The sequence below is a fragment of the Onychostruthus taczanowskii genome, unplaced genomic scaffold, assembly GCF_017590055.1.
Source record: "Onychostruthus taczanowskii isolate IOZ18803 unplaced genomic scaffold, ASM1759005v1 scaffold57, whole genome shotgun sequence".
NCBI lineage: Eukaryota > Metazoa > Chordata > Aves > Passeriformes > Passeridae > Onychostruthus > Onychostruthus taczanowskii.
In genome coordinates this window covers 4742969-4761994 of record NW_024503346.1, presented here as the reverse complement: position 1 = coordinate 4761994, position 19026 = coordinate 4742969, and the positions used below count along the sequence as shown (strand labels likewise).

At 48.1% G+C, this 19026-nt stretch overlaps 1 protein-coding gene and 1 pseudogene across 1 annotated transcript; both read left to right on the top strand.

Annotated features, from left to right (window-relative positions):
• Window positions 1-3864: 3864 nt before the first annotated feature.
• HRH3 (histamine receptor H3) lies at window positions 3865-7493 on the top strand. The gene is made up of 4 exons (XM_041417770.1): window positions 3865-4121; window positions 4226-4281; window positions 5604-5770; window positions 6621-7493. Exons 1-4 carry the CDS (start codon window positions 3865-3867, stop codon window positions 7491-7493), a joined length of 1353 nt encoding a protein of 450 aa, XP_041273704.1.
• Window positions 7494-15391: 7898 nt separating this feature from the next.
• Window positions 15392-17386, top strand: LOC121342993 (annotated as a pseudogene).
• The last annotated feature ends 1640 nt before the right edge of the window (window positions 17387-19026 follow it).

The window sequence follows — 19026 nt, the reverse complement described above, 5'->3', positions numbered from 1 at the left end:
GGGCCTGGGCAGATGCTGCTGCATCATTTCACAGGAGCCCCTGGAGAGGGAGAGAATAACAACAAGCTTCAGACCCTCTTGGCTAGACATTGCCCAGCACCTGAGGGCACCATTTTTCATTTTCGCAGAAGCCAAATGGCCAAATAAACAAGATAAAGTTAGCTAGACTGCTGATTCTCCTAATCTCAGACACAGAGATTTGTTTGCCCTCTACTCTCCAGAGAAATGTGTTTCCCTCTATGCCATGTTGCTTATACAACCACATATGCTTGGGAAAGAAGTGTCATAATACACGAAATACAAGCTTTTGCTTAAAACCCTCAAATACTGTGCCTGAAGGTCCCTCCAGCTTGTAAGACACCTGATGGGAGCCTCTGGGGACAGCTCCTGCTCTCAACTGCCCTGGCGTGACTCAGAAGAAACTCTTTTGGTCCAGTTAAGTTGGGCAGAGACAAGAGCAAAGTTGTCTCTATTTGTGTTTGGAAGGGGTCTGGTGAACCCAGGGCTTCGTCACCCTCCCTGATGCACACAAAGAATTAATGGATTTGCATCTTCATAAGGGGAAAGAGAAGTGGGCCCACGTTGAGCAGCGATAATGAATTAAACTGAATTAAATTTTGATACATATTAGAGATATGTTAGTTACTATATAAAGTAATATACTTAATTAGCCCAGGAAGTGTGTTAAATATTACATGAGGTTACCAATGAGTTCCTGCAGGAAGCGAGCCAGCTGACATTTGTAGTTCTCCTCACATGAGAACCTGGTGGTAGCTCTGGAGATACCCACGGACTCCACAAATGGGCTTAAACCCTCCCCTCTCATTGCTTAGTGACCCAAACTTTTATCAAGTCTGATGGAGTGCAAAGGAGCCCACTGTGCCACAGCTTGCACCACAGCCCAGAGAAACCCAGCTCATTTCTCTACAGCTGCTCTGTTTTCATCTGCCTGGGAACAGAAGTGGCTTTGATTAGAAATGTTTTAGTCCTTCCCAAATCTCTTTTTGTCGCTCCTAACCCACACTGCTTGCTGCCATTAAGTGTATTAGAAACAAAGGCCAGCCTTGCCTCTTAAACCACTGCCTGATGGAGTACCAAATTTAATGGATACTTTTTCAACAGAGATTTAACATTCACTCCTCCATGTGGCAAAATGCTTCCAGCATGGTTGGTACCAGCTGCACACGGATTTCACATCTTCATATTCAGACCCTGCTGTCTCTCTCTGCAAACATCTATCGGTCTGAACAGCAGATGCCAGCTCAGTCCAGGCTGACAGATGTGGGATGACTTCTGGTTTCATTCCCCGCTGTGCTCTGAAATTCTCATTTTGAAATACAGCACTGAACTGGCCTTGACAAGAGTCAGGTGTTAACTCTGATCAGACACTTACTTCATTACTAATGGCATTACTCATCCTGCTCTGCATTGTTTTCCTCCCCCAGAGTCGTTAAACTCGGCATTTCCCTGCTCACAGAAGTGCTGCTGGATTGAACAGGGATAGAAATGTGACTTCTTGTGGTGACAAGGTGGTTTGTAATTTTAAGGAGCTCATTCCCAAGAAGCAAAAAGCAGTCATGGCAGTTTGAGACAGGTCCAACTATGGAAAGTCTCCCTGTAGTAAAGGATGCATTTTTTAACACTTTGGATTTGCAGGTTACAGCTGGAAATGGAGAGAAAGAACAAAGGAAGGAGAGGAAAGAAGGAAGGAAAATAAAGAAGTGAAAAGGTACAGGACATGTTTTGAGTGCAGATGAACACACACTGTGCCCAGATGGGACAATTCCCCTCCAGAATCTGTGATCCTTCTCAGGGACACTGTGACCCTTCTCAGGGATCCTTCTTTGTGCCATTTGCAGCTCTCAGAACTTGTTGCTTTGGGAGTGGAGATGTTAGCTCCTCCCACCTTTCTGAAAGCTGGCTCACAGGTTATTTGCTAACATTTTCAAGGATTATTCTGGTCATCATTGTCTTCGACATCAAACTCACTCAAATTTGTCCCTTGAAGCATGGTAAAGAAGAGACCTCCTGCCAGCAGCAGAAGCTGTTTTGACACCTGTCTGAGCTGGATGAAGCACATCCAGTGACTGATTTCATCACGTCCCAGCCTGGTCTGGATTGCCACGCTGGTTTTCAGTCCTAATAGCTCCCCAAGCTTTGACAAACAAGTTGTTGTTGGGTTTGTTTTTAAGAGAAATGTATATCAAAGAGTAGCATTTCACTGCAAAGGCATCTCCAGCATGAGAAATGCTCCCCTGGCATTTTCTGTGTTCTACTCATTGGTGGTACATGTGAAATATTTATACTGAAGGTTTGTGCTGTATCTTGGGGGTCTGGCAAAGCAGGAGCTGAAGGGCTCCTTGAAGATTTTGCCTTCAGCCAATCTGGAATCTCTTTTCTCTACCACACTGCCCTTCTCTTCACCCATGTGTGCTGGAAACTTGTGAGGGGATCTCAAAAAAGGGAATTTTCCAAACAGAATAAACATGTCCCATGATGAAAGGCAGAAGAAAAGGAAATAAAACAAAGGTTTCATAGTGACAGATACTTGTGTGAATGCCAGAGGACTTTCAACCCTCATCAGTAAAGACATGAACACAGAGAGATTTTTTAATAATCTCTTTCTTTAAAGTTTGTTTCAGAGACACACTGGCTCCATGGGACAGAAGTAAGCAATGGAAAAACTACAACTTTTGCATATCCTGCTAGTCCTAGGTTTATAGATAGAGAGCTATCTGTGGGCAAGATGGTGCAGGCAAGAGAAGAATTTTTGACTGTGAGGGCAGTCTGGAGGGCAGCTGGAACAGGTTGTCTGGAGGGGTTTTGGAGCCTTCATTCCTGGAGATATTCAAACCCGAACCAGACAAAGCCCTGGACAACCTGCTGTATCTGCTTCAGCAGGGGAGTTGGCCTAGAAAATCTCAAGGGGTCCCTTCCAGCCTGAACCATCCTGTGATCTGCCACCCCCAGCTCCTGCTGCTCAGGAACAACCTCAGAACAAGCAGAAATGAGGCTCAGGAGAGCTTGGAGCTGAGCTACAGCTCAGACCATCCAGAAAGGCTCCACAGGGACTGAGCAGTGCTCAGGAGATCTCCCTGCCCATGGCCTGATGCAGGGTGATCAGAACACCCTATGTGAACTTATATAAGCACTTGTGAGCACATGGGGTACCTACACATGGCATGTGTACTGTGTCAGCCAGGCCCAAACGTGAGCTGTCAGACCATCTGCTTGCATGTCTGAGTGCTCTGCTTTAACTACAGGTTGTGTGATTTTCTTTCCTGAAATATATTAGAAATACACTTGCCCTGTCTGCTGAAGCAAGAGAGAAACATCAGGATCAGGAAACCTGTAGTCTGAGCTCTATCACCTCTTATTTATCTAACAATCCTAGAAATTTACTCTGGATAAACAATACCTGTGATGTGTCCACATTGTATTGTTTCACTTTATAAATTATCTTAGGTGCAAAGTGGGGGGTTTGTTTTCTATCCAAATGGTGCAAATTGAATAATGGCTGACAGCTAACAAACAGCAAACTGCTCCTAGAGATGGGAGCTGCACAGCACACACCCCATCGTCTGGAATTTGTAAACATTTCCATGAACACTAATGCTTGACTGAGTAGCTGGAGATTACAAATAACACCAGATCACGAACAACCACACAGTGAAAGTGGTTCGTGGGTTCATTAAACATCATGGACACCAAAAATTTTTAAAAAATCTCTTTCTCCATCACATCTGTGGTGATCGGTATAAAATTCACGTTCTCTCTGCTGGGCTGGGGTGCAATCCCGGCCCGGGGGTGGGCGGCTCGGTGTGACCCCCCTCGGGCAGTGCTGAGCACACACCAAGCGCCTCGATGCCGCATCCCCAGCGCTCCCACCCGCGGCTCCACGAGCGCACAGTGACATCCTCTGTCGGGATGCGGCAGCAGCCGAGCCTCAGCCACCCGCGGGGAGACCGGCTTGGGGACACTGCTGTGTCCCCAGCGTGCCAGGCAGCTGCCGGCTCGTTGTGCGCACAGCTGGGAGATGCAAGCCCGGCTCTGAGCGCTGTCCCAGCGCTGGGCACGGTGAGGGACGGGATGAGGCTGACTCCTGCCGAGGGCATCCTTTGGTGGGTGCCACAACGACCACACCCTGCGGAAGGGCTGAGAAGTGTTCTCACTTCTCGCTGCCGGCTGCAAGCGATTTAGGGCGATCGCAGAGCTCTCCCAGCAGGAGCAGCCGCCCCCGGCAGGACAGCGGCTGTGGCAGCCTGTTTGAGGAGGAATTCGGTGAGGCTGTAGAAGTTCCTGAGGTGAAAATAGCTTTTGGAGCAATCAGAAGGTGGCAAAACCCCTGGGCCTTAACTGCAGGCTCGTTTCTGGGTTTGCACAGTTTTCTCGGTTTACGTTCTCTCTGTTTCTCGAGTTCCCCAGACAGAAGGGCGCCTGCTCAGGGTCTCCAGCCTGTACCCTCCTCTGTTTTGCAGCTGCTGCTCTGCACATCCCTGCGCTCTTCTCCAGACGTGTGATAGCAGAAGTGTTCCTGCCCCTGTGACAATACCTGTGGGGACGTTTCCTCTCCTGCCACCTGGAGCAGGCACCGTGCACAGGGGTTGTACGGTGGTAACTTCATCCTGCAGAATCACCTGCTGAAACAAGTCCCCAGACAGAAGTTATTCTCTTTGGCTGTGAAGGGTAAACAAGTGGTGGAAGAAGGAAGAGTTAATCACCTTCTTGGAGCTGGGGCTGGGGGCCCCAAGGACTCCTTGGTTTGCAGACCAAGAATTGCCTGCACCCCAGCAGCTTTATCTCTTCCCCTGCTGCCCACGAGGAGCAGAGACAAGATCATCACCCTCTGTGTTCCTCCTGCCCAGGGAGCCCTCCTGGCTGATTAAAAGGCAAATGAAGTTCTGACTTCAGTTCTGTTTATTAAGGCACAGACACCACGGCAGGAGCAATAAACTCATGGTGGACACTTTGGAGAGATGCAGGAATGTTGCTGTGCAGCATGCAAGGATGCTCTGGGAGAATACAAGAATGCTTCTGAGCTGAGAGGGGAAAGAGGAATGTAGAGATGTTCTAGGGGGTGGCAAGGATTCTTTGAGGTAATGCAGTGATGCTCCAGGGTTGAGAAGGGAAGGGAAATTGGAGAAGATGCTCTGGGGCAGGGGGATCAGGGATGCTCCGGGGTTACGCAAGGATGCTACCAGGTTGAGAGGGGAATGTGTGGATCCTCAGGGACGCCCCGGAGGAACGAAGGGATGCTCTGGGTAGTACAAAGATGCTCCCGTGCCGAGAAGGTACGCGGCAATGTGCAGCGATGCTCAGGGCTGCTCTCGTGGGATGCAGAGGTGCTCGGGCGGATTTAGGGATGCTCCGGGAGTCTCGGGGCAGCTCGGGGGGTACGCGAGGGCGCTGGGGGCCGGAGCGGGGGGCGGGACGGGCAGCGCCCCCGGGGCTCCGCCGGCCCGGCTGCTCCCCGCTCCTGCCCCGACACCCTCCCGCAGTCCCGGTCCCCTCCCGCTGTCCCCCGGCCGCTCCCTCCGGCCGGACCCCGCGGTCCCCCGGGGCAGAGCCCGGCTCTCACCGGGAACGGGCCCTTCCGCTTGCAGGTGCCTTCTGCATCCCCCTCTACGTGCCCTATGTGCTGACGGGGAGATGGATCTTCGGGAGAAGCCTCTGCAAACTCTGGCTGGTGGTTGATTACTTGCTGTGCACCTCTTCGGTCTTCAACATCGTACTAATTAGCTACGACAGGTTCCTCTCGGTGACAAGAGCGGTGAGTCCTGTCATGGCAGCTGAGAGGGACATAACTCTCCTCCTGATTATTCTCCAGATTGTCTGCAATACTTAAAAGTTCTTTGAATCCTCATGAAATTATGAATCTTTCAGCCTGGAAGGCAATAATCATCCACAAATGCATAATTCAGCTGTGGTTTCAGATTAGTATTCCTGGCATAATTAAATCACGTAAGGCTCAGTCCCCGTTGTGCAGGTGTTCCCTTCCCAGGTGACAGGATTGTAGTGTACAAGCAAGCCAGCCAGGGAAGCAGACTTTAAACTAGCAACAGCTTATTATCCTCAGGACAAACAAGTGAATTGCAGTCAGACTCGCAGCTTCATGGCAGTAGGTTGCACTGCCAGCTTTGGCAGGGAATGTGGAGAGATCTCTGAGAGTGTGGGAGATCAAAATGCTCAGCCTTTTGCAGGAGGTAACGAGCAGCTCACAGGCAGATCTGACCCACTGCTGTTTGCTCATTCCCTGACTACAAATACAGCACGGATTTAGCCCAGGAGTTTGTCAAGTCCCTCTCCTTGGGACTTTCAGGGAGTAGCTGGGGGCAACTCAGGTAAGTGGTGGGTGCAGACAGCTGTCAGGCTCCAGCCAAATCAGTACATTTCCACTAAGCAGACACCATATTTTGGAGCTGTAAAATGAGTGTTCTAAATTTTCCCTGTAAGAGTGTGATTTATCTAGCAATTGCTCCTGTTGCCTATGGCATATCAATTTGTTGGACTGCTGGGGTATTGCCTAGCAACTTTACCAGGAATGCTAATAGTCCATTTGTGAGGAGCCTCAGCCAGCTGGGGTGTGGGACTGGGTGTAAGAAAAGACTTTCCTCTTGCAGGTCGCCTACAGAGCCCAGCAAGGCAACACCAGGCAGGCAGTGCTGAAGATGGTGATGGTGTGGGTGTTGGCATTCCTGCTGTACGGACCTGCCATTATCAGCTGGGAGTACATATCAGGCCAGAGCATCATCCCCAGTGGGGAATGCTATGCTGAGTTCTTCTACAACTGGTATTTCCTCATGACAGCCTCCACGCTGGAGTTTTTCACCCCTTTCATCAGCGTGATGTTTTTCAACCTGAGCATTTACCTGAACATCCAGAAGCGCACCAAAATGCGCCTGGATGTTTTCCACGAAGTGCACAACCAGTCCTTCACTGAAGAGGTGGAAAGGAGCCCAGAAGCAAAGCTTTCTTTGAAATGCTGTAAGTGGGAGCAGAAGGAGTCAGCTGAAACCCTCGACCTCTCTAAGAGCAAAGCTCAAGCAGCAGCCTCCACCTCCAGCCTGGATGCCAAAGACCTGCTGGAAACAGAGAGCTCCAGGGAACCCAAGTGTTGCAACAAAAAGAGCTGCAAAACTTCAGCCTCCACTCTGTCCTCAGACAAACGGGTGAAGATCGTGTCCCAGAGCACGACTCAACGCTTCAGGCTCTCCAGAGACAAGAAAGTGGCCAAATCACTGGCAATCATTGTGGGCATTTTTGGGATTTGCTGGGCACCGTACACTCTCCTGATGATCATCCGCGCCGGCTGCCACGGCCAGTGCATCTCTGAGTTCTGGTATGAGACTTCTTTTTGGCTGCTGTGGATCAACTCAGCTGTCAACCCTGTCCTATACCCCCTCTGCCACTCCAGCTTCAGAAGGGCTTTTATTAAACTCCTTTGCCCCAAGAAGCTGAAGATTCAGCCTCACTATGCCCTTCAGAACTACTGAAGGTGAAGCCAGCCCAGTGTGAGCATGAGAAAAGCCTTGGTTTACTTCTGCTGTACTGGTGTGGGACAGGAGCTGGCTTCCTTGGAAGAACCCAGGAGCAGTGGTGTGGGGCAGGTGAGGAAGGCAGAAGAGAGCCCACTATTAATTTATTTTAGTTCATCAACAACAAAATCCCACCGCAGAGAAGGATAAAGGGGTTTATTGACATTAACCACGGGTAGTGAAATCTGTGTCTGCCACTTGCAGGTGCCACAAAAGAGCTCTGCTGCCACCTAGTCAACCTGAGCAGCACCAGCATTTTGCTCCAATAAACTGAAAACTGAAAAGAAAAAGCTAATAAAAATAAATATCTGGCTTAAACTACTGTGCTAAACTACAGCTTAGCTGTGGGCAGACCTAATCTTCATAAATGGGGGAGTTTTTTCCTCACACCTATTACACATAGATGATGACACAGAAAGAAAAGAACAAATCTCAGAAGGAAAACATCTCATTTATCATTTTTGTTACAGCAGCTGCAGCCATAATCTGGGTCCCTGTTTCATGGGGTGCAATAGATGTCCCTTCCACACCCCAGGAAGGGACAGATCTCTGCCCTAAGGAGTTTACAGCCAGGCTCTGAGGCATTGAGCATCGTGCTGTTGGCATTGCTTGATCCCTCCCTGCTTCAAAACTGCTCTGATTTCCTCTGGGTCCTGCCAGTGCCCCCGTGGGAGTGCTTCCCTCCTGGCCAGAGCCATGCAGCAGGAACCAGCCCTGGAAGGGCCCTGGAAAAGGATTCTGTGCCCATGTGAAAGGTGCCAGCACAGCGCCAGCTCCTCCACAGACTCCATCCTCACAACCCAAAGACATCTTCAAACATCTTCTGCAGGATTTTAAAGATATGCTTCTGGCACTGTGTCAGGGAATGACAAGCTCAGATAGAAGCAAATCTTGTGGGTTTTTTTTTTTTTTTTTAAATATTCCTTTTTAAAATGTTCCTTTCAGACCTCTTCAATTTTTCAAGAACTCTTGCATTCTTTCTTTTAAAATGCCTCACTTCATTGGAGACCTGGCTTGAGCTTGTTCAGTCAACACAAACATCAATTCTTTTACTATCTAATTTAATTTTTTTTAGAGCTGTCAACTAATTACACAGATAGAGCACAAAATTCAAGAGACCAGGGCTCTAGCCTTGGTCTTACCATAAAATCCTGGTAATTTTACTCTGCCTCCCATCTCGTGCTTCATCACAGTTGACCATTTGTTCTGCAGCCTCTTTGGGCACAGAGGCAGTATGACCAAAAAGCAGATTAATTCCACTGCTGGCACTGCTCAGAGATGTAGTAACACAAATAAGTAATTAGTTGCCATGGCAAATGCTCGTATTTAACAGTATTACACAGGGGAGCTCAAGTTCCTAACTCTGAAAACAACACTTACAAATAGAAACCCAAATGTTGTAAAGCAGTACCCCAAAAGCTTATGATGTTGTGATTGCCAATTACATTTTTCTGCTGCAAGCAAACTGCTTTTGGCTGCTGCTAAAAGTGAAAAGAAAATGCCATCCGACTGTATCTCAGTGATATTTGTCAAGTAGATCAGTATTGTCACCTGAAGTCAGGTTTTAAATGATGTCTTGTCTGGTGTATGTGATATTTCAGACTTGTGACAAGTTCTGTCAGTCTGTTATATATGGGTTAAAATTCACCCCTCCAAGTACCTGTGCTGTGAATTGACAGGGTAAATGTTGAGCCTGCTCATACCTTTCCCTGTGTCTGCTCCCTTCTGAAAACTTCAATAAAGTATTTTTACAAGAAGCTTGCTGAATATTTTGTGGTGAAAAAGGTGTTGTCAGAAGTGATAAAATGCAACTGTAAGCAAAACAGCCATGGGTTTACCTGAGGAAGCAAATATACATGTCACAGAAAAACCAGCTCCTGAAAGAGCTGAGCTTCTCTTACCTCTGGTGAGCAGGCTCCTGGCAGCCCCCTGAGGGTGTGGTGAGTGCACATCACTCAGTTCTCTGGTCTTTTCCAGAGCATGTCACATGCAGTTGGGATCTGGAGAGGTTACATCGGCAATAACTCTTCCTATAACTCACAAACCTCAATGGTTTACTTAAAAATGACAGAGCCATAACGTGCCCAAGGCACCAGTTTCCAGCTGTAGTTCTCTTCAGTTGTTCATCAGGAGAGCTAGAACTACTAGATCATTCATTCTGATTAAAAAAGGTGCCTGGTGTGACCCCTTCCTTTCCCAGAGGGAAGAAAAGAACGTGTTTCCTTGTGAGCCTTTTGCACAGTATTTTCATGGTCTCTGACCTCCATGTGGGCAGAATTATCTGCACTTGGCTGAAAGTAATTTTATTCATTGTTGGATATTGCAGGGAAGATACTTATATTCCTTCCTGAAATAAGAGATCTTGCTTTTCCAGATAAAAAGGAAAAATAACTATTTATGCTTGGACATGGGGTCACACCTGAGCCTGGTTTTCGTACTGAAAATGTTGGGAGATGCTCTGAAGTTTCAGAGTAGCTGATGACTAATTCAAATATGCTTAAAAGAGTATTTGAATTCTGCTGATTTTCAGTGTTCAGAATATAAATGTCTATATGCATTTGGAAGAGGGAGCGACTGGGGAGCTTCTAGGCATAATCCAATATGAATTATGAAAATGCAGAACCACTGGGTAAGGCAGGGGTCCTTGTCATCCAGCCCAGCAAAACACCTGTGTATCATTTATTTTTAGAGGCTAAAAAATTGCCTCTTTCCTGTTGTCTAGTCATAAGTTAAGCAAGCAGGACCTGTTTGCAACAGCCATGAAGGAAAAGTTGCTGTAATTATGAATATGATTGAAATATTTGGGGAAGCACAGAGGCTTCATTTCCACAGAGAAAAGAAACCTGGCTAATTCCAGAGAGAAGCATCCAATTTATGCAGGGAGTGTTGGAAAACAGCATTCACACAGCTGCAAGTCATGCCAGGGAGCTTTTTTGGATAAGTGACTTCCCACAGGAGCAGAGTGGAGGTGATGCCAGTTCCCCTCTGTTGGTACAAATCTCCACTCCATTAACTCGAGGACATAAAGGCTGCCCTAACGAGGTCTGTGGTCTTTTCCTACAGCAGCATCTGCATATCAATCAACTATCAAAAAACATTTTTTATTTTAGCACAGCTACTTTCTTTCTGTCTCTCTAAATGCTTCCTCCCTAATCACCAGTAATGAGAGATCTCTTTACACAGGCAGAGGAACTTTGCTCCACAGCCTCTCCTCCAGCCCTTCCTCAATTACCATCCCTTATTTTTTCTCTCCAACCTGTAGTTACAGAAATTGCTCCATTGTTCCACAGACATCACTGAAGCTTCATTAGCTCAAGTAGGAGGCTGGGGAAGAAGAGAGAATGCAAGGAGCTTTTGTGGAAAAACACCTGTCTGTGATAATTAATGAGATTTTCTGGGAGGGAAGGGCTTTGGAAGTAGCAAGATGTGATTATATTTTGATTTGAAAGAATGCTAATGGTTTGTAAATGACCATTCATTTTCATAGCAGAACTAGGATGGAAAGACCAGGGGTTAACATCCTTGCCAGAAAGAACTTTGACAACACGATTTCTGTGAGGGAGGATTGATTTTTCACAGCACCATCTGTGGAGCAGTGACACCAGCACAACTTTGCAGTACAGACCTGGTCCTGCACTCTACAGAGCTTGTTCTGCAAACAGATGAGGCACAGTAAGGAGTATTGTTATCTTTCCTTCTGAAGTGAGAATTGCAGACAAGAATAAAAACTCTGCGAGCTGCCCTGGATGAGTGCCACAAAAGAGAAAAGCTCTCTCAATTTCTGACATCACAAAGCCAGCCTTTCATGCACGATTGCACAGATGTTCCTGTGGACAGTAGGGAACCCACAGCACTTCTCTGTCCCCTCAACCTTTAAGTCTCCTCCTTTCCTCCTTAAAACAATTTTCTGTCAATATAGTTGCACTTGCAGGTTTAAGGAATTATGGGGGTTTAGAAAAGCAATTAGGAATTCTGCAGGGTGAAAGGTCTTACTTATAATCCAGCACCACCATTTACTGAGATTTAAAACTCTTGCTGGTATTTACTTCAACAAACCCACCACTACCTGAGGGAGGAACACTTGTGAGCACCTCAAAGGCAAAAAAACCCCAGCTCTGTCCCTGCACCTCCTGTTGCAAGCTCAGGAATGTCAATGACTCGTTCAATCAGCTCCATTTTTATTGCTAAGGATGCACAAGCATTACTTATTTACAAGCCCCACACTTTTACTCCATCATTTGCAATGTGCTTGCACAGTCTGGGTGCAAAAGGGAGCTAATACTTAATTCAACATATATGAATTAACCAAGCACCAAACAGCATAGGTAGAGCTATGTCTGAACCTCTGTGGGGGAAGAACAAGACTATTTTTTTTTCCATTTTTAAAGTGCTATTACCTGATTTTTTTTTTTTTTAAATGATTTAGAGGCACTAAGTGAAACATAAACTTTGGTTGGGTTGTAAAGGTTTCATGGCAAAACTGGAGTTTTCTCTATGTAAAATTGGAGTTTTCTCTATGCAGACTGGACCCACACCTTAAACATCTGTTCTTTTGTCTTGCTTTGGAAAGACAAGTGCCTGCTAAGGAAGGCAGGAGCCTCCCCTGAAATGGAAAATGTAAACCCCCTCCCTCCAAACTGCTATAAATTTGAAATTAAGGAGCTCTCAGGCAGAAATATGGGTGCAGGAATAACATTTGTTTATTAGGGAAGAAAATTAAAAGATAAAATGAACAATGCAGTAAACTAAAACAACACTGACAGAGTCAGAACACAGCCTGGCACCCTGTGCGTCAGGGTGTTGCTAGCAGTCCCATTGGAATTGTGGCTGCAGCCCTCCTGGAGTGTCAGGGGTGGTTCTGCTGGAGCAGGGATCCTGTAGAAGGGTGGTCTCTTCCTCTGAAGATCCAGTGCAAGAGGCAGCAGCTGTTCCTCTGGGAAATCCAGTGGAGAAGCCGTGCTGGTGTTCCAGAAACTCCAGATTATATCCAGGAAGGAATGCTTGGCTCCTCCCCTGGGCTCACATCTCCCAGTGGATGCTGTAGTTCTTATCAGCCATGCAGGGACATTCCATAGCCTGTTATCAGCAGATGTCTGCCCAGAGGGAGGAGTGGGTGTGGAAGAGATAAGGAAAACTGCCCACTGAGCGGGAGACAACTGCCCTACAGATGGCAAATAGAATACAATTGCTTGGCAATCCAGGACATCTTCTGAACACACAAAAATGTGTCTGTGGTGTGACACTGACTTTGGAATTATTTTTAACACAATATCCTGGGATTTAGCAGCACAATTAACACTGAAGGAAAACTGATTGCAAAGTAGTTAATAATCTCATTCAAGATCTTTGAGCATTCACAAACAACAAGCTCTTTACTAGGAGGGCAACAACAGTTCTGGCATTTTTTTTTAGCTGTTAACTCACAGCTCACACACAACTTTAGCCTTTGGAAGCTGTTTATTGGAGAACAAACAATAATGGGGGTTGCATATAAATGCTTGAACACAAGGCTGCAAGTGCACCCTGCAGTGTCCATGAATTGAAAACAGTTTGACAAAGCAATCACCCTCCATTATGAAAATAATTTATACTTTATATTCTAAGAAGCACAACCACCATGATTAAACCATCATTTAATGTCTCTGATACAGCTTGTATTCAAAATATACAGGGATAAAATATTATGTGTAATACTTTTACGAAGCCTATGGTCAGTTCTCTGGGAATTAAGCTGCTATCCAAGAGCTTTCATGAAAGGAACAAGGTCTTTTGTTGCTGTCATTAAAATTTTTAACCAAAATGAAGGTTGCAAAAATGTTATGGAACTGTATAGGCAGAGGAATGCTGACACACAGCTAATTCCAGAGTAAGGAAAAGACTGAAGTCAAATATGACTGTCACTGGAAGAATACAGCACCAGGGCAATATAAAACCTCAGCAGAGGACCAAAACGCCCAACACATCCTTCCTGAAGCTCTCACTGGGAAGAGCTGGTGCAGACAGAAGCCTGCAGAACAGTTCATCTCTATTTAGAGGGATAAGATCTGAAATACCTTAGAAATTCCCCCTCACAAGTCTCACATGCTCCTGTCCTCTACTACGAAGTGACAATCTCAAAAATGAGATAATCCCTGAGAACACAGGGATTATACTGATTTCCCTTGAAAAAACCCAGAAATTCAACTTTCCTTCACTCACCTCTTGAGAGATGCTCCAGCAGTACTGAACAAATGGCTAAAAGCTGGGGAAATCAGGAATTTAAGGTCATTACCATTGATTCATCTTAATAACCATGCTTTCACCTCAACAATTACTTCACTGAGAACCAGCACTATGCACCACTTCAGAAAAGTGCCTTCCAGTCGCCATTTGTAAAGAGGAAATATTTGTAATCAATATTAATCACTCCCAAATGTGGCATAAGAAGTTACCAAATCAGAATTGCCTCCTTCACAACAAAAGAATACAGAACATAAATTTCAGTCAGCCTAATGCCACTTTTACAACGGACTCAGAAGAAGAAGTGCTGACAGAATTTACCAAATTACCTTTGAAAAAGCAGGTCTATTAACTGAAAGACCAGAATGGGCATAGCATTTTCTGAGAAAATCTGAACAAGTTCCTTCTTTACTCAAGCACATTTGTGGCCCTCTGCAATTATTTTCTCAATTAGTGTATGAGCACTTAGGCTTTCCTGGCATGAAAGAGGGAATATAGCTATTTTTCAGTTTGAGTATTAACTAAAAGCAAATCTTCTACTGTGCACCCATTCATCAAGTGCCCTGGTTAGCTAAATGTGGTATCAGTTTTATTTCAGGCTAAATAGATTAGGAAAATAACTTCTGTAGCACTAATTTAATTTAGTCTTAACATATAATTCTAGAACTGTTCTGTTGATCAGCTTCATAAGCCACTTCAAGCCATTGAATAACAATTACAAAAATCACTATCTTTAGAACATTTAATTAGTGATAATTATATCAATTAGTAGCACCAGTTAGTAAATTGTAGATGTTTCACATGGCAATTGTTGTTATCCATCTACAGATTAAGTTTTATCCACTGTGAAAGAATTTCTGAATGCTTTAAAAAAGAAATGGGAGTTGTGTGAGTGAGCTCTCCTAAAGCTCCTAAACGCTGCCATGGACTGCAGTTCCATGAAGAGGGTAAAGTGGATACTGGAGGATTATTTCCCAAATTCCAGGTCATCTGTTTTGCCACAGAATTTCTGTGTGACTCTGCAAGTTGCTAGGGTCCAAATCCAGGCAGATATTTTAATTCAAAATGCTTAAAATTCAGTGGGATATAGGCTTTTACAAGCCTGGCTAAGTTTGGACCTCAGCCTTCCATGATTCATTTTCCACCACTGAAAGAAGATCTAAAAAATCACTCAGAAACATAAGACACAGTAATTGAAAAAAAAAAAATTTCAAACCCATGAAATTTTCATCCATCAAAACCATCTTCCTAATGGCCATAAATTAGTTAATGAAGCTGGGAAATTTTGGTTGATTTAGAAACAGAGATGTGTTATCTTGCCAAAATAAAATACATTTTCCCAGCCTATAGACACAAGAGGCACAAGCACAGCTGATGTGGCACCCAACCCATAGCACAGTGGGGCAAGCTTCAAACGCACAACCCCCGGCTCTGGAGTTATTTTTAATGTTACCTGCTTTGGGGTTTTTCGGACAGAGCTCAGCAGCCCAGTACGGGCCCGTTTGCACCGCGGCTTTAAACTCCCATCGCTCGCCTGCTGCGGGGCCGGGTAGGTGAAGACAAGAAACGTTTTGTGAAGCCACGCAGTAAGAAAATATTGATTTAACAGGGTGACATTTTTCCAGGTTACGCTTTAAATGTGTTTCACGGGTGCGCCCGGGGGCGACCCCGCCAGCATCGCGAGCACCGGGAGTACTGAGTACCGGGAGCACCGGGAGCACCGAGTACCGGGAGCACCGGGAACACCGGGAGTACCGAGTACCGGGAGCACCGGGAGTACCGGGAGTACCGAGTACCGGGAGCACCGGGAACACCGGGAGTACCGAGTACCGGGAGCACCGGGAGTACCGGGAGCACCGGGAACACCGGGAGCACCGAGTACCGGGAGTACCGGGAGCACCGAGTACCGGGTACCGGGAGTACCGGGAGCACCGAGTACCGGGAGCACCGCGGGGGCTCCGGGGGAGGCTCCGGCTCCTCCCGGCGCGGAGGGGCCGAGGAAGCCGAGAGGCGCAGTCACGGTCAGGGGGCTCCGAGAACGAGCGGAGAGGGAGAGGAAGGAGCAGCGGGAGCAGCCCGCCCCGCACAAACCCGCAGCGGGGAATCCTCCCTGAGCGAGGAGGAAACCAATAAGCTCCGGGACAAAGTGGGGCTGGAGGCACGGCAGAGCAGCACGGCCAAGAGAGGCGGGCACCGAGGAGGAGGCGGTGGCAGCCGCGGTGCTCACATCCCCGGGCGCTGCGGCAGCGTGAGGGGATCCGCGAGAAGCGGGCAAGGAGAGGCGGCTGCTGAGCCACAGACTGGGAACTGTGAAGACGCTGGGGAAGGAGGAGCCCTGGCTGGACAGGGCGCTGCAGAGGGAGAAGGAGCTGGCAGAAAAAAGGGCCAAGCTGCTGGAGGACATGGACCAGGAGATAGGGGTCAGCCCCTTGGTGGAGGAGGAGTTCCAGCGGCGCCGGCGGGAGCGTTACAGTGCCCGGGCCCTGCAGGGGCTGACGGTGGAGCACGACTCGGCCCCATCCTCGAGGGACAGACCGTGGTGCTGGCCCTCAAGGACAGGGGGGTGCCGGAGGGGAGTGAGCAGGAGCTGCGGCGGCCGAACTACGGCCCCAGCGGCGAGCAGGAGCCCGGGCCCGGCCCACAGGCCGCGGCGGTGCCGGCGCTGCCGCCGCAGCACGATGAACCGGCACGGCGCCCCTCCTTCCGCATGGGCCCGGGGGGCCGGACCCGCGCTGTGGGGGCAGCATCGGCTTCGACGCCACCTCGGAGTTCTGCCGAGATCCCGACCTACGGCCTGGCCGGGGACAGTGAGGAGCAGGACGAGCTCATGGCCTTGGAACCGGCCGGCCGCCTGGCATCGCCCCCGGAGCCGCCGGATTCGGAGAGCGAGGAGAACGTGGGGTGGAGCAGCGTGAACCTGGCGGAGGAGCGGCAGCACCAGGCCTTCTCAGCCTCGTGCAACACGATCCTGGACGAGGAGCCCATCGTGAGCCGGGGCCTGGCGGTAGTGCTGCTGCTGTGGCGGAGCAAAGGGCTGTGGGAGACCACGGTGCGGAAGGTGGAGCGAGTGAAGGCCCCGAACAAACCCCTGCCCTTGGCCATGTACTGCATTGAGGACAAGATGGCCATCGATGACAAGTACAGCCGCCAGGAGCAGTTCCCAATCATGTCCCCATTGTGTCCCCATGTCCCCAGGGCCATCGATGACAAGTACAGCCGCTGGGAGCAGTTCCCAGTGATGTCCCCAATGTCCCCAGTATGTCCCCATGTCCCCAGGGCCATCGATGACAAGTACAGCTGCCGGGAGCAGTTCCAGGGTTTCACGCAGGGTTTCAAGGAGAAGGACGGCTATTGGCCCCACATCAAGATCGAGTACGTGGACAAGACCATCCGCAAGCTCAGCCCCAGAGAGGCCTTCCAGCAGCTCTTGCATTGCTTCCATGGGAAGGGCTTGGGGCGAGAGGAGGATGAACAAGTTGGATGAGGAGGCGCTGCTGAAGAAGATGAGCTCCAGTGACACCCCCCTGGGCACGGTGGCACTGCTGCAGGAGAAGCAGCAGGTGCAGAAGATGCCGTACATCATCTTGAGCGGCTCTGGCAAGAGCATGAACGTGAACACCATCACCAAGTGAGGGGCATGGGGACAACCTGGGACATCCTGGGGACACCTTTGGGATATTGTTGGACACCCTGGGGACACTCTGGGACTCTTCAGGACACCCCTGGATACCCTGGGACACTCCTGGGGACACCCCTGGGGACAATAAAGGTCTCTGGGAGTAAAAAAAAAAAAAGGGTTAAAATCTCAGCCTCTGTCTGCCACGGCTGGGCACTTTCTGGCCCGCCCTTCTCCTTCTCAGCCGTGGTGCCAGCACATAATAGGAAATTTCAAGCTGGCACAGACTCTCTCCCGGGTTAGGGGGAGGCTGCCCGAAGCATCTCAGGGTTCCTCCACCCCTCCATCCTGCAGCGGCTCCAGCCTACCTCACCCAGGTTGCATGGCTTCCCTCTGCCTCACTCAGCCGTGGGCTGGGTGGAGAGGTTCAGACCTCTTCACTGACCAGAACCAAAGAGAGTTCCCCTGGGAGTGCTCGGCTTTTAACCCCCTGTGTTCTCAGAGGTGTGTCCATGACTTCAATGGCCACACCAGGTGCCAATATTTAGATCTGACCACTGATTGGTTTGACTACAGCTTCCTGCAAAACACTCTTCCTTGTCAAGCCAGGACATTGTGATAAATGTGAGTCCTGTCTGGACAAAGCACTCTAGCTGCCCAAACTCATCTTCCTGATTTATAAGAGAGGAAAACAACAGGAAATGAGGAGCCACAAACCAGTATGATTTCATGAATAAGATAATAAAAATAGGGGTATTTCATCTGTAATATCACAGATGTCTTCTTGACAACCAGTGTGTCCTGGATTGCCAAGCAATTGTATTCTATTTGCCATCTGTAGGGCAGTTGTCTCCTGTTCAGTGGGCAGTTTTCCTTATCTCTTCCACAACCACTCCTCCCTCTGGGCAGACATCTGCTGATAAGAGGCTATGGAATGTCCCTGCATGGCTGATAGGAACTACAGCATCCACTGGGAGATGTGAGCCCAGGGGAGGAGCCAAGCATTCCTTCCTGGATATAATCTGGAGTTTCTGGAACACCAGCACGGCTTCTCCACTGGATTTCCCAGAGGAACAGCTGCTGCCTCTTGCACTGGATCTTCAGAGGAAGAGTCCACCCTTCTACAGGATCCCTGCTCCAGCAGAACCACCCCTGACACTCCAGGAGGGCTGCAGCCACAATTCCAATGGGACTGCTACCAACACCCTGACCCACAGGGTGCCAGGTTGTGTTCTGACTCTGTCAGTGTTGTTTTAGTTTACTGCATTGTTCATTTTATCTTTTAATTTTCTTCCCAAATAAACAACTGTTATTCCTGCTCCCATATTTCTGCCTGAGAGCTCCTTAATTTCAAATTTATAGCAGTTTGGAGGGAGGGGGTTTACATTTTTCCATTTCAGGGGAGGCTCCTGCCTTCCTTAGCAGGCACTTGTCTTTCCAAACCAAGACAGCACTCTAGCTGCCCAAACTCATCTTCCTGATTTATAAGAGAGGAAAACAACAGGAAATGAAGAGCCATAAACCACTATGATTTCATGAATAAGATAATCAAAATAGGGATACTTCATCTGTAATATCACAGATGTCTTCTTGACAACCAGTGTGTCCTGGATTGCCAAGCAATTGTATTCTATTTGCCATCTGTAGGGCAGTTGT